General features: G+C 38.2%; 1 protein-coding gene across 3 annotated transcripts in view; it reads left to right on the top strand.

Annotated features, from left to right (window-relative positions):
* Nucleotides 1-14,688, top strand: part of LOC128687366 (uncharacterized) — a 48,827-nt gene that overhangs the window by 25,430 nt on the left and 8,709 nt on the right. For all 3 annotated transcript variants that reach the window (XM_053774794.2, XM_053774796.2, XM_053774795.2), the window contains exon 3: nt 8,607-8,694. In XM_053774794.2, the coding sequence (XP_053630769.1) occupies nt 8,607-8,694 (88 nt within the window). The remainder of the gene's footprint in view (nt 1-8,606; nt 8,695-14,688) is intronic.

The following is a 14,688-nucleotide window of genomic DNA, read 5'->3' on the forward strand; positions in this document are numbered from 1 at the left end:
ACTCACACTGCATGTACTGCACTCACACTGCATGTACTGCACTCACACTGCATGTACTGCACTCACACTGCATGTACTGCACTCACACTGCATGTACTGCACTCACACTGCATGTACTGCACTCACACTGCATGTACTGCACTCACACTGCATGTACTGCACTCACACTGCATGTACTGCACTCACACTGCATGTACTGCACTCACACTGCATGTACTGCACTCACACTGCATGTACTGCACTCACACTGCATGTACTGCACTCACACTGCATGTACTGCACTCACACTGCATGTACTGCACTCACACTGCATGTACTGCACTCACACTGCATGTACTGCACTCACACTGCATGTACTGCACTCACACTGCATGTACTGCACTCACACTGCATGTACTGCACTCACACTGCATGTACTGCACTCACACTGCATGTACTGCACTCACACTGCATGTACTGCACTCACACTGCATGTACTGCACTCACACTGCATGTACTGCACTCACACTGCATGTACTGCACTCACACTGCATGTACTGCACTCACACTGCATGTACTGCACTCACACTGCATGTACTGCACTCACACTGCATGTACTGCACTCACACTGCATGTACTGCACTCACACTGCATGTACTGCACTCACACTGCATGTACTGCACTCACACTGCATGTACTGCACTCACACTGCATGTACTGCACTCACACTGCATGTACTGCACTCACACTGCATGTACTGCACTCACACTGCATGTACTGCACTCACACTGCATGTACTGCACTCACACTGCATGTACTGCACTCACACTGCATGTACTGCACTCACACTGCATGTACTGCACTCACACTGCATGTACTGCACTCACACTGCATGTACTGCACTCACACTGCATGTACTGCACTCACACTGCATGTACTGCACTCACACTGCATGTACTGCACTCACACTGCATGTACTGCACTCACACTGCATGTACTGCACTCACACTGCATGTACTGCACTCACACTGCATGTACTGCACTCACACTGCATGTACTGCACTCACTCTGCATGTACTGCACTCACTCTGCATGTACTGCACTCACACTGCATGTACTGCACTCACTCTGCATGTACTGCACTCACACTGCATGTACTGCACTCACACTGCATGTACTGCACTCACACTGCATGTACTGCACTCACACTGCATGTACTGCACTCACACTGCATGTACTGCACTCACTCTGCATGTACTGCACTCACACTGCATGTACTGCACTCACACTGCATGTACTGCACTCACACTGCATGTACTGCACTCACTCTGCATGTACTGCACTCACACTGCATGTACTGCACTCACTCTGCATGTACTGCATGTACTGCACTCACACTGCTGTACTGCATGTACTGCACTCACTCTGCATGTACTGCACTCACTCTGCATGTACTGCACTCACACTGCATGTACTGCACTCACACTGCATGTACTGCACTCACTCTGCATGTACTGCACTCACACTGCATGTACTGCACTCACACTGCATGTACTGCACTCACACTGCATGTACTGCACGCACACACAAACAACCCGCTCTCAGGAGACTGAAACTTTATGACAACGTTTCGGTCAAACTTTGACCATTATCTAGTAACTCTGTATCTAGTTAATGGTCCAAGTTTGACCGAAACGTTGCTAGAGGTTTCGTTCTCTTAAGTGCGGGTTATTTGTGTATTGTTTCAGTCACGGCATTGTGCCTTTTTATTGTTCCAGTCACGGTAGTGTGCCTTTTTATTGTTCCAGTCACGGTAGTGTGCCTTTTTATTGTTCCAGTCACGGTAGTGTGCCTTTTTATTGTTCCAGTCACGGTAGTGTGCCTTTTTATTGTTTCAGTCACGGTAGTGTGCCTTTTTATTGTTTCAGTCACGGTAGTGTGCCTTTTTATTGTTCCAGTCACGGTAGTGTGCCTTTTTATTGTTTCAGTCACGGTAGTGTGCCTTTTTATTGTTTCAGTCACGGTAGTGTGCCTTTTTATTGTTTCAGTCACGGTAGTGTGCCTTTTTATTGTTCCAGTCACGGTATTGTGCCTTTTTATTGTTCCAGTCACGGTAGTGTGCCTTTTTATTGTTTCAGTCACGGTAGTGTGCCTTTTTATTGTTCCAGTCACGGTAGTGTGCCTTTTTATTGTTTCAGTCACGGTAGTGTGCCTTTTTATTGTTCCAGTCACGGTAGTGTGCCTTTTTATTGTTCCAGTCACGGTAGTGTGCCTTTTTATTGTTCCAGTCACGGTATTGTGCCTTTTTATTGTTTCAGTCACGGTAGTGTGCCTTTTTATTGTTCCAGTCACGGTAGTGTGCCTTTTTATTGTTCCAGTCACGGTATTGTGCCTTTTTATTGTTTCAGTCACGGTAGTGTGCCTTTTTATTGTTCCAGTCACGGTAGTGTGCCCTTTTATTGTTCCAGTCACGGTAGTGTGCCTTTTTATTGTTCCAGTCACGGTAGTGTGCCTTTTTATTGTTCCAGTCACGGTAGTGTGCCCTTTTATTGTTCCAGTCACGGTATTGTGCCTTTTTATTGTTCCAGTCACGGTATTGTGCCTTTTTATTGTTCCAGTCACGGTATTGTGCCTTTTTATTGTTCCAGTCACGGTATTGTGCCTTTTTATTGTTCCAGTCACGGTAGTGTGCCCTTTTATTGTTTCAGTCACGGCATTGTGCCTTTTTATTGTTCCAGTCACGGTATTGTGCCTTTTTATTGTTCCAGTCACGGTAGTGTGCCCTTTTATTGTTCCAGTCACGGTATTGTGCCTTTTTATTGTTCCAGTCACGGTATTGTGCCTTTTTATTGTTCCAGTCACGGTAGTGTGCCCTTTTATTGTTCCAGTCACGGTATTGTGCCTTTTTATTGTTCCAGTCACGGTATTGTGCCTTTTTATTGTTCCAGTCACGGTATTGTGCCTTTTTATTGTTCCAGTCACGGTATTGTGCCTTTTTATTGTTCCAGTCACGGTATTGTGCCTTTTTATTGTTCCAGTCACGGTAGTGTGCCCTTTTATTGTTCCAGTCACGGTATTGTGCCTTTTTATTGTTCCAGTCACGGTATTGTGCCTTTTTATTGTTCCAGTCACGGTATTGTGCCTTTTTATTGTTCCAGTCACGGTATTGTGCCTTTTTATTGTTCCAGTCACGGTAGTGTGCCTTTTTATTGTTCCAGTCACGGTAGTGTGCCCTTTTATTGTTCCAGTCACGGTATTGTGCCTTTTTATTGTTCCAGTCACGGTATTGTGCCTTTTTATTGTTTCAGTCACGGTAGTGTGCCTTTTTATTGTTCCAGTCACGGTATTGTGCCTTTTTATTGTTCCAGTCACGGTAGTGTGCCCTTTTATTGTTCCAGTCACGGTATTGTGCCTTTTTATTGTTCCAGTCACGGTATTGTGCCTTTTTATTGTTCCAGTCACGGTATTGTGCCTTTTTATTGTTCCAGTCACGGTATTGTGCCTTTTTATTGTTCCAGTCACGGTAGTGTGCCTTTTTATTGTTCCAGTCACGGTATTGTGCCTTTTTATTGTTCCAGTCACGGTAGTGTGCCTTTTTATTGTTCCAGTCACGGTAGTGTGCCTTTTTATTGTTCCAGTCACGGTAGTGTGCCTTTTTATTGTTCCAGTCACGGTATTGTGCCTTTTTATTGTTCCAGTCACGGTAGTGTGCCTTTTCATTGTTCCAGTCACGGTATTGTGCCTTTTTATTGTTCCAGTCACGGTAGTGTGCCTTTTCATTGTTCCAGTCACGGTATTGTGCCTTTTTATTGTTCCAGTCACGGTATTGTGCCTTTTTATTGTTCCAGTCACGGTATTGTGCCTTTTTATTGTTCCAGTCACGGTATTGTGCCTTTTTATTGTTCCAGTCACGGTATTGTGCCTTTTTATTGTTCCAGTCACGGTATTGTGCCTTTTCATTGTTCCAGTCACGGTATTGTGCCTTTTTATTGTTCCAGTCACGGTATTGTGCCTTTTTATTGTTCCAGTCACGGTAGTGTGCCTTTTTACTGTCCAGTCACGGTAGTGTGCCTTTTTATTGTTCCAGTCACGGTATTGTGCCTTTTTATTGTTCCAGTCACGGTATTGTGCCTTTTTATTGTTCCAGTCACGGTAGTGTGCCTTTTTATTGTTCCAGTCACGGTACTGTGCCTTTTTAGTGTTCCAGTCACGGTATTGTGCCTTTTCATTGTTCCAGTCACGGTATTGTGCCTTTTTATTGTTCCATTCACGGTAGTGTGCCTTTTTATTGTTCCAGTCACGGTAGTGTGCCTTTTTATTGTTCCAGTCACGGTATTGTGCCTTTTTATTGTTCCAGTCACGGTAGTGCGCCTTTTTATTGTTCCAGTCACGGTATTGTGCCTTTTTATTGTTCCAGTCACGGTATTGTGCCTTTTTATTGTTCCAGTCACGGTATTGTGCCTTTTTACTGTCCAGTCACGGTAGTGTGCCTTTTTATTGTTCCAGTCACGGTATTGTGCATTTTTATTGTTCCAGTCACGGTATTTTGCCTTTTTATTGTTCCAGTCACGGTACTGTGCTTTTTTATTGTTCCAGTCACGGTATTGTGCCTTTTTATTGTTCCAGTCACGGTATTGTGCCTTTTTATTGTTCCAGTCACGGTATTGTGCCTTTTTATTGTTCCAGTCACGGTATTGTGCCTTTTTATTGTTCCAGTCACGGTATTGTGCCTTTTTATTGTTCCAGTCACGGTATTGTGCCTTTTTACTGTCCAGTCACGGTAGTGTGCCTTTTTATTGTTCCAGTCACGGTATTGTGCCTTTTTATTGTTCCAGTCACGGTAGTGTGCCTTTTTATTGTTCCAGTCACGGTATTGTGCCTTTTTATTGTTCCAGTCACGGTATTGTGCCTTTTTATTGTTCCAGTCACGGTATTGTGCCTTTTTATTGTTCCAGTCACGGTAGTGTACCTTTTTATTGTTCCAGTCACGGTAGTGTGCCTTTTTATTGTTCCAGTCACGGTAGTGTATCTTTTTATTGTTCCAGTCACGGTAGTGTGCCTTTTTATTGTTCCAGTCACGGTAGTGTGCCTTTTTATTGTTCCAGTCACGGTAGTGTGCCTTTTTATTGTTCCAGTCACGGTAGTGTACCTTTTTATTGTTCCAGTCACGGTAGTGTGCCTTTTTATTGTTCCAGTCACGGTATTGTGCCTTTTTATTGTTCCAGTCACGGTATTGTGCCTTTTTATTGTTCCAGTCACGGTATTGTGCCTTTTTACTGTCCAGTCACGGTAGTGTGCCTTTTTATTGTTCCAGTCACGGTAGTGTGCCTTTTTATTGTTCCAGTCACGGTATTGTGCCTTTTTATTGTTCCAGTCACGGTATTGTGCCTTTTTATTGTTCCAGTCACGGTATTGTGCCTTTTATTGTTCCAGTCACGGTAGTGTGCCTTTTTATTGTTCCAGTCACGGTATTGTGCCTTTTTATTGTTCCAGTCACGGTAGTGTGCCTTTTTATTGTTCCAGTCACGGTATTGTGCCTTTTTATTGTTCCAGTCACGGTATTGTGCCTTTTTATTGTTCCAGTCACGGTAGTGTACCTTTTTATTGTTCCAGTCACGGTAGTGTGCCTTTTTATTGTTCCAGTCACGGTAGTGTATCTTTTTATTGTTCCAGTCACGGTAGTGTGCCTTTTTATTGTTCCAGTCACGGTAGTGTGCCTTTTTATTGTTCCAGTCACGGTAGTGTGCCTTTTTATTGTTCCAGTCACGGTAGTGTGCCTTTTTATTGTTCCAGTCACGGTAGTGTGCCTTTTTATTGTTCCAGTCACGGTATTGTGCCTTTTTATTGTTCCAGTCACGGTATTGTGCCTTTTTATTGTTCCAGTCACGGTATTGTGCCTTTTTACTGTCCAGTCACGGTAGTGTGCCTTTTTATTGTTCCAGTCACGGTAGTGTGCCTTTTTATTGTTCCAGTCACGGTATTGTGCCTTTTTATTGTTCCAGTCACGGTAGTGTGCCTTTTTATTGTTCCAGTCACGGTAGTGTGCCTTTTTATTGTTCCAGTCACGGTAGTGTGCCTTTTTATTGTTCCAGTCACGGTAGTGTACCTTTTCTTTATTTTATTCACAGTCTGTGTGTTGTCCTACCGAGGTTGAGTCCATACTGTTTATTCCTATAAAAAAATGCAATGGATGCTAAATTAGGAGTTAGGAACTAACTTACCCGTTATTCTCCTATTATTCTCCCCATTAGTCGGCCGACTACTGAAATGTGAAGTCGGATTTCGCATTTGCTGGAATTATTTTTTCAAAATTGCCCCGGCTTAAGTGGCAATAAAAACACAGAGTTATGGGTTTCTCTTTCATTTTGACTTCCACTAATATTTAATAGTCATGGATTCAGGGTGTCAGGCAGGTTTGGTGGATTTTCTTTGACTTCCTCTTGGTTGATTGGGTTGATCAGTTGTTAAGTAGACGAGGGTCGGTCAGTAAGGCTTAGTATCACCTACACCACAAGTCAGTGGAAATTAAATAATGACCCCTAGAGGATGTGTGGAAATAAACCATTAGTGTATATGCAACGGGATATATATATATATATATATATATATATATATATATATATATATATATATATATATATATATATATATATATATATATATATATATATATATATATATATATATATATGCAAAGCAACCACTGTGAAAGAGTAGTGAAATTCCAAGCGCTTTCGTGACTACTCACTTTGTCAAGGAACTATGAAAGTAATACATCAAAGGAAGGCAATTAAAGGGCTTAGACTACACCTCACAGTCAACCCCCACAACAAAGAAACACCTGACGCGCGACAATACCGGACTCATATTAAAAATAGGAACACTGCAGTAGGTCCGCTGGTCCAACTAGACAGGTCCTCACGACATCCCAATAACAAAATATTCTACCCAAGAAATAAGGTTTATTATTTGTTCAATGTATTATTAAACTCTGACCAAATTTTATTAATTATAAATGAGTATATATATATATATATATATATATATATATATATATATATATATATATATATATATATATATATATATATATATATATATATATATATATATATATGTATATATATATATATATATATATATAATATATATATATATATATATATTCTCCATGAGGAAGTGGAACAGAATTCTTCCTCTGTAAGCCATGCGTGTCGTAAGAGGCGACTAAAATGCCGGGAGCAAGGGGCTAGTAACCCCTTCTCCTGTATATATTACTAAATTTAAAAGGAGAAACTTCAGTTTTTTCTTTTGGGCCACCCCACCTCAGTGGGATACGGCTGGTACGTTGAAAGAAAGATATATATATATATATACATATAATGTATATATATATATATATATATATATATATATATATATATATTTATATATATAATATATATGTATATTATATAATATATATGTATATATATATATATATATATATATATATATATATATATATATATATATATATATATATATATATATATATATATATATATATATATATATATATATATATAACCTTCAGTATACATGCAACGAGAGGTATATATCTCTCAGCATATATGCAACGAGAGGCATTTATATCTCTGTATATATGCAACGAGAGGCATATATATCACTCATTATATATGCAACAAGAGGCATATGTCTCTCATTATATATGCGACAAGAGGAATATATATCTGCCTGTATAAATTCAACGAGAGGCATATGTATCCCTCAGTGTGCGTATATACCCTCGCCACCTTTGAAGAATATCTGTATGATTCTGAGAGACGGATTCGCCAGTTCCGGATGTTTCGCTCTGGACGAAGCTGAAAAACACGACACAGATTGCTGAACAAGCGCTTATTTGGACGTTTCGCCCCTTTGTAGAGCTTTATCAAGCCTTGAGCTATGGTGAAGCTCTACACAGAGTGAAACGTTGTTCTAATGAAAATTTGACCTGCTATGTGTGTCTTCTCGTAATGTTATTCATGACGCCTTAGGTAAATGGCGATGCAGATATCTAAATCACGTAAAAATATCTAAATCTATTTCAATATTTAGGTGGTTTAGCGCTTAGTTTTGATAGTAATAATAATAATAATAATAATAATAATAATAATAATAATAATAATAATAATAATAATAATAATAATAATAATAACAATAAATAATTCAATTTTTAGGTGGTTTAGCGTTTAGTTTTTATAATAATAATAATAATAATAATAATAATAATAATAATAATAATAATAATAATAATAATAATAATAATAATAATAATAATAATTCAATATTTAGGTTTATTTACTGTTTTCTTTGTAATATTAAAACAAGAGCAATGCTTTTGTTTCTCGACTAAACTATAAGGTTGTTTCCCGGTGTCTTTCCTGTGTTATAATGACCTTTAGTGTAAAGAATGACTTTATTTGTTCCTCTGTGAAGCAAATTGTAATTTGTTCTGTTACGCTGTTTATTTTTTTCTGACGTTTTATTCATATTGGGTGGATGTAAATCAAGCAGACTGTGTTTGCTTGCAATCGTGTTGTTTGTGTTTGTTGGTGATGTTGTTTCTCGCTGTTTGTTTGCAGACTAACGCCCGTGGTGAGAGTGGGCGGCCGTGGGTGGCTGCGTCTGGACGCCCGTCATGCCGCCCTCACCGCCGCCCTCTATTCTATCGTAAGTATGCACGTATACACACACACACACACACACACACACCAGTGAAGAGGCATGGCCAGGAGCTGTGACTCGACCTCTGTAACCACAAACAGGCGAGTACAAATAGGTGAACACACACACACACACACACACACACACACACACACACACAAACAGACAAACAAACGAACAAACAAATACACATTCACACACACACACACACACACACACACACACACACACACACACACACACACACACACACAGGAGCTTGGACTCGACCCCTGCAACCTCAACTAGGTGAGTACACACACACACACACACACACACATTAAATCAGATGAGGACCAGGCAGGACTTCAAAGAGACCTGGACAGGCTGGACACGTGGTCCAGAAACTGGCTTCTTGAATTCAACTCTGTCAAGTGCAAAGTCATGAAGATCGGAGAAGGGCAAAGAAGACCGCAGACAGAGTATAGACTAGGTGGCCAAGGACTGCAAACCTCGTTCAAGGAGAAAGATCTTGGGGTGACCATAACACCGAGCATGTCTCCGGAAGCACACATCAACCAGATAACTGCTGCAGCATACGGGCGCCTGGCAAATCTGAGAATAGCGTTCCGATACCTTAGTAAGGAATCGTTCAAGACACTGTACACTGTGTACATCAGGCCCATACTGGAGTATGCAGCTCCAGTTTGGAACCCATACCTGGGTAAACAGGTCAAGAAATTAGAGAAAGTGCAAAGGTTTGCAACAAGGCTAATTCCAGAGCTCAGGGGTATGTCCTACGAAGAAAGGTTGAGGGAAATCCGACTGACGACGTTGGAGGACAGGCGGGTCAGGGGAGACATGATAATGACATACAAAATACTGCGTGGAATAGATAAGGTAGACAGAGACAGGTTGTTCCAGAGATGGGACACAGAAACAAGGGGTCACAGTTGGAAGCTGAAGACTCAGACGAGTAATAGGGATGTCAGGAAGTATTTCTTCAGTCATGGAATCGTCAGGAAGTGGATTATTATTATTATAATCAAAAAGAAGCGCTAAGCCACAAGGACTATACAGCGCTGCAGGGCAGGAAGGAAGTGAGGGCATCAGGTGGCAAAAGGGAGATGGATGAGTAATAGGTTACGGATAACAGCGGGGCAGTGGATGGTGAAAGGGTAAAGGGCAGCAAGAGACGTCAGGAAGTGGAATAGCCTAACAAGTGATGTAGTGGAGGCAGGAACCATACATAGCTTTAAGACGAGGTATGACAAAGCTCTGGAAGCAGAGAGAGAGAGAGAGAGAGAGAGGACCTAGTAGCGATCAGTGAAGAGGCGGGGCCAGGAGCTGTGTCTCGACTCCTGCAACCACAATTAGGTGAGTACAATTAGGTAAGTACACACACACACACACGCACACACACCATTATCCTCAACAACGTACACATATCATGGTCGAACTCTAGCAGCCACTTAGTTCTCAGTGCCTTTATTCTACCCATCAGTATACACACACCGAGTAATATACACCTCCCTATGTATATAAGCAGTATACATACACAGGGAGATATACACCTCTCTGTACATAAATTTAAAAAAACCTCCCCCCCCCCACACACACAATTACACAAATCCATCGAGTGAGAACTCAAAATCCATATCATTGTAACACTGCAAATCCATTCATGAAAATAAGTATGATTTTTTTTATTATTTTTTTTACACTGTAGATTAACACTTGATTAGCCTCATCGTGAGCTAAAAAAAACTCGTAATTACTTGTACACAACAACGGTAAAAGTCTCAGTAATGAACTCATTGTGTAAAATATAATAATTATTTTTATATATACATCAGTGACGAGGTAAATCACGCGTCATAAATTATTTCCTGTGTGTGTTTACTAATTATTTTAATAATAATAATAATAATAATAATAATAATAATTATTATTATTATTATTATTATTATTATTATTATTATTATTATTATTATTATTATTATTATTATTATTTAGTAATAGCAGTTGCCAGGTTTGGGATCCTGTATTTAAACCCGTGTTGCCAGGCGTGGAACCCGGCTTTTAAACTTGTGTTGCCAGCCTACGGCAGTTACCACCACCTCCTCCTCCTCCTCCTCCGGTGTCCCCAGAGCCGAAACTGAACCACGAGACTTAGCTTCGAATCCCATCTGAGATTCTCATACGTGTCTTCATAAATATTAATGCTGTTATCTTGGCAGGAGCAGCAGCAGAGTCTGAACAATTTCATGACTCGGCAGAAGCGTTCGAACAATTACAGTACAAATCTTCGCTCCTTACAGTGATTTTCATCGTTCGAAAAATCCATCTACATGATGCTTCGAGATTGAGGTTCACGGATATACAGTAAACTGTTATTCTTATTTTTAAAATGTGATACTATTATTAATTTTATTATTATTAATAATCTTATTATTATAAATTTTATTATTATTATTATTAATATTATTATTATTATTATTTATAATTATTTTTATTAATTAATAATAATATTATTATTATTATTATTAATATTATTATTATTATATTTTAAGTAGCTCTAAACCCGTATAAATTATTCAGCTTAAATGGGTGGTGGAGGTTCGATCCTCCGTCCGCGATTGTTACACCAGTGGATCCGATGAGTCAGTCTGTTACACTTCCTCTTCCACGGGAAAGCCTGAAAACATCTAGGGGAAGGAGAGTTGCCTGTCTGGAAAGGTAAACTCAGTAGTCTGGGAAAGATACACTTAATGGTCCTGGAAAGATAAACTCACTCTGCAGCTGCTGAAGGATGAAGCTTAGCCAATCCTGGAGCTGAAAGATCAGAAGCGTCGTGTTTAGCGTAACAACAACAGCCACTCAGGGCTTTAACTAATTTCACACACACACTATATATATATATATATATATATATATATATATATATATATATATATATATATATATATATATATATATATATATATATATATATATATATATATATGCAATAAGATCACAGTAAACAAGTGATTTTAAATTATGCAAAACAACCACTGTGAAAGAGCAGTGAAATTCCAAGCGCTTTCGTGACTACTCACATTGTCAAGGAACTATCAATAGTTCCTTGACAATGTGAGTAGTCACGAAAGCGCTTGGGATTTCACTACTCTTTTACAGTGGTTGTTTTGCATATATATATATATATATATATATATATATATATATATATATATATATATATATATATATATATATATATATATATATATATATATATATATATGCAATAAGATCACAGTAAACAGGTGATTTCAGAATATGCAAAACAATCACTGTGAAAGAATAGAGAAGTTCCAAGCGCATTCGTGACTACTCACATTATCAAGGAACAATGAAAGTAAAACATCAAAGGAAGGTATATAAAGGGGTAGCCCGCACCTCACTATCAGATCCCACAACAAACAAACACCTGAAGCGAGACAGCAGGCCCGCCGGCCGAACTAGACAGGTCCTTCATACAACCCACCAACAAACTATTCTACCCATGAAATAAGAAATTTAAAAAAAAATATTATTTATCCAATGTATTATTAAATTCTTCCCAAATTCTATTAATTATAAATGGATCTAATTTATATAAACCAAAGGAAATATTCATATTATTGTCAAAACTGCTTTTTATGAAACAAGATTCAATTATATTCCTGTCGACCATGGACTTTCTTGATACTACTTTCTCAACTTTTTGAAAATCAATTGGATGGTTAAAATCTCTCACATGAATAAATAGAGCAGTGGAATCTTGTCCAGTTCTAATGCTATATTTATGTTGTTTTAATCTTAGTTCGAGATTTTTACCAATTTGACCGTAATAAACTTTATCGCAAATTTTACAAGGAATCTTATAGACACATCCATCAGCATTTTGCTCTATTAGGGAGGATTGTGTTAAATTAATAATAATAGAGCAAAATGGTTCAGATATGTTGATGATATTTTATGTCTTATGCCCAAAAATGTAGATATACACCATTTCCTTGGAAAATTAAATAGCTTAGCCCATTCTATAAATTTTACTGTTGAATTTGAAGAAAATAACTCATTGCCTTTTCTAGATGTTTTAATTATTAAGGGTAATAATGAATTCAAATTTAAAATTTACAGAAAACCTACAAATAACTGTTCCTATGTCCACTATTATTCTTCGCATCAAGATAGAGTCAAACTGTCTGTTTTCTCATCAATGTTTCTGAGAGCTTTACGAATTTGTAGTCCAGAGTTCATAGATGAGGAAATATCCAAAATTAATGAAATAGGTAATAATTTAAAATGCCCAAGAAATGTAATTGATAAATCTTTTAAAGTTGCTAGAAATACTTTTTCCAATCCAAAAAGGGACAACCAGCCTTATTCAACTAGAAATATGTTGGTTCTCCCTTACCATGAAAACTTGATTGATATGCCTTCTCTTCTTAAGACTTTTAATATTAAAGTTGTATTAAAAAATCTTGATACAGTAAAAAAGTTTTTGATAAAGAATTCCCCCCAAAATGCTGATGGATGTGTCTATAAGATTCCTTGTAAAACTTGCGATAAAGTTTATTACGGTCAAACTGGTAAAAATCTCGAACTAAGATTAAAACAACATAAATATAGCATTAGAACTGGACAAGATTCCACTGCTCTATTTATTCATGTGAGAGATTTTAACCATCCAATTGATTTTCAAAAAGTTGAGAAAGTAGTATCAAACAAGTCCATGGTCGACAGGAATATAATTGAATCTTGTTTCATAAAAAGCAGTTTTGACAATAATATGAATATTTCCTTTGGTTTATATAAATTAGATCCATTTATAATTAATAGAATTTGGGAAGAATTTAATAATACATTGGACAAATAATAATTTTTTAAAATTTCTTATTTCTTGGGTAGAATAGTTTGTTGGTGGGTTGTATGAAGGAGGTGTCTAGTTTGGCCGGCGGGCCTGCTGTCTCGCGTCAGGTGTTTGTTTGTTGTGGGATCTGATAGTGAGGTACCTTCCTTTGGTGCTTTACTTTCATTGTTCCTTGATAATGTGAGTAGTCACGGATGCGCTTGGAACTTTTCTATTCTTTCACAGTGGTTGTTTTGCATATATATATATATATATATATATATATATATATATATATATATATATATATATATATATATATATATATATATATATATATATATATTATATATATAATCGATGGAAAGCAGCAAATTTCTTTGACAGACGAATGAAACACGGGCAAAAGAGGTCTGTATATTTCGTCTTCAGCCAGAGACCTGTTTCTTAAGAGTGTCTCAGTGACGGGTATCAAGGTACGAGTATATCTTGGTTATAAGTAGGACACTTGTGCAACACTTCGGTGTCTTTAATGTTGAGCTCATTTGTCTGGACAAGAGGCTTGTTCAGTCAAATACAGGTATTTTACGTTAGGGACAGTAGATGTGACTGACAACCTTCCTTAAAGGCTAAGGGAATGACCATATTCCATCAAGGCTAAGGGACCGATCCCCTTCCATCAAGGCTAAGGGACCGATCCCCTTCCATCAAGGCGAAGGGACTGAAAACTTCCATAAAGGCTAAGGGACTGACTACCTCTATTCTTCTTGTGCTACTCTCTTTAGTGTTATAATCACTTATATTTGACTGAAGAAGCCTACCTTGCTGACGAAATATTCCTACAGTGAAGTACTTAAGTGCTGCCAAAGTGTCTTATTCATCAACTCATCGGTATTTTGCAACATTTATAATACGATATTTAGGCAGCGTATCTGTCTGGCTATTGGTAGACGGAGGATCGAGCTTCCACCACTCCTAGTTGTTAACGTAACTTTTTTTAAAATGCAATTAAAATATTGACCTCATGCAAAAATCATGTAATTAATAAACATCCATCTAGGGAGAGCTTAATATCCCACCCAGGGATTTCTAATATTCCTGCAGGGAAATACTTTAATATCTCACACGGGGATAACTAATGA

Source organism: Cherax quadricarinatus, chromosome 40, assembly GCF_038502225.1.
Source record: "Cherax quadricarinatus isolate ZL_2023a chromosome 40, ASM3850222v1, whole genome shotgun sequence".
NCBI classification, from domain to species: domain Eukaryota; kingdom Metazoa; phylum Arthropoda; class Malacostraca; order Decapoda; family Parastacidae; genus Cherax; species Cherax quadricarinatus.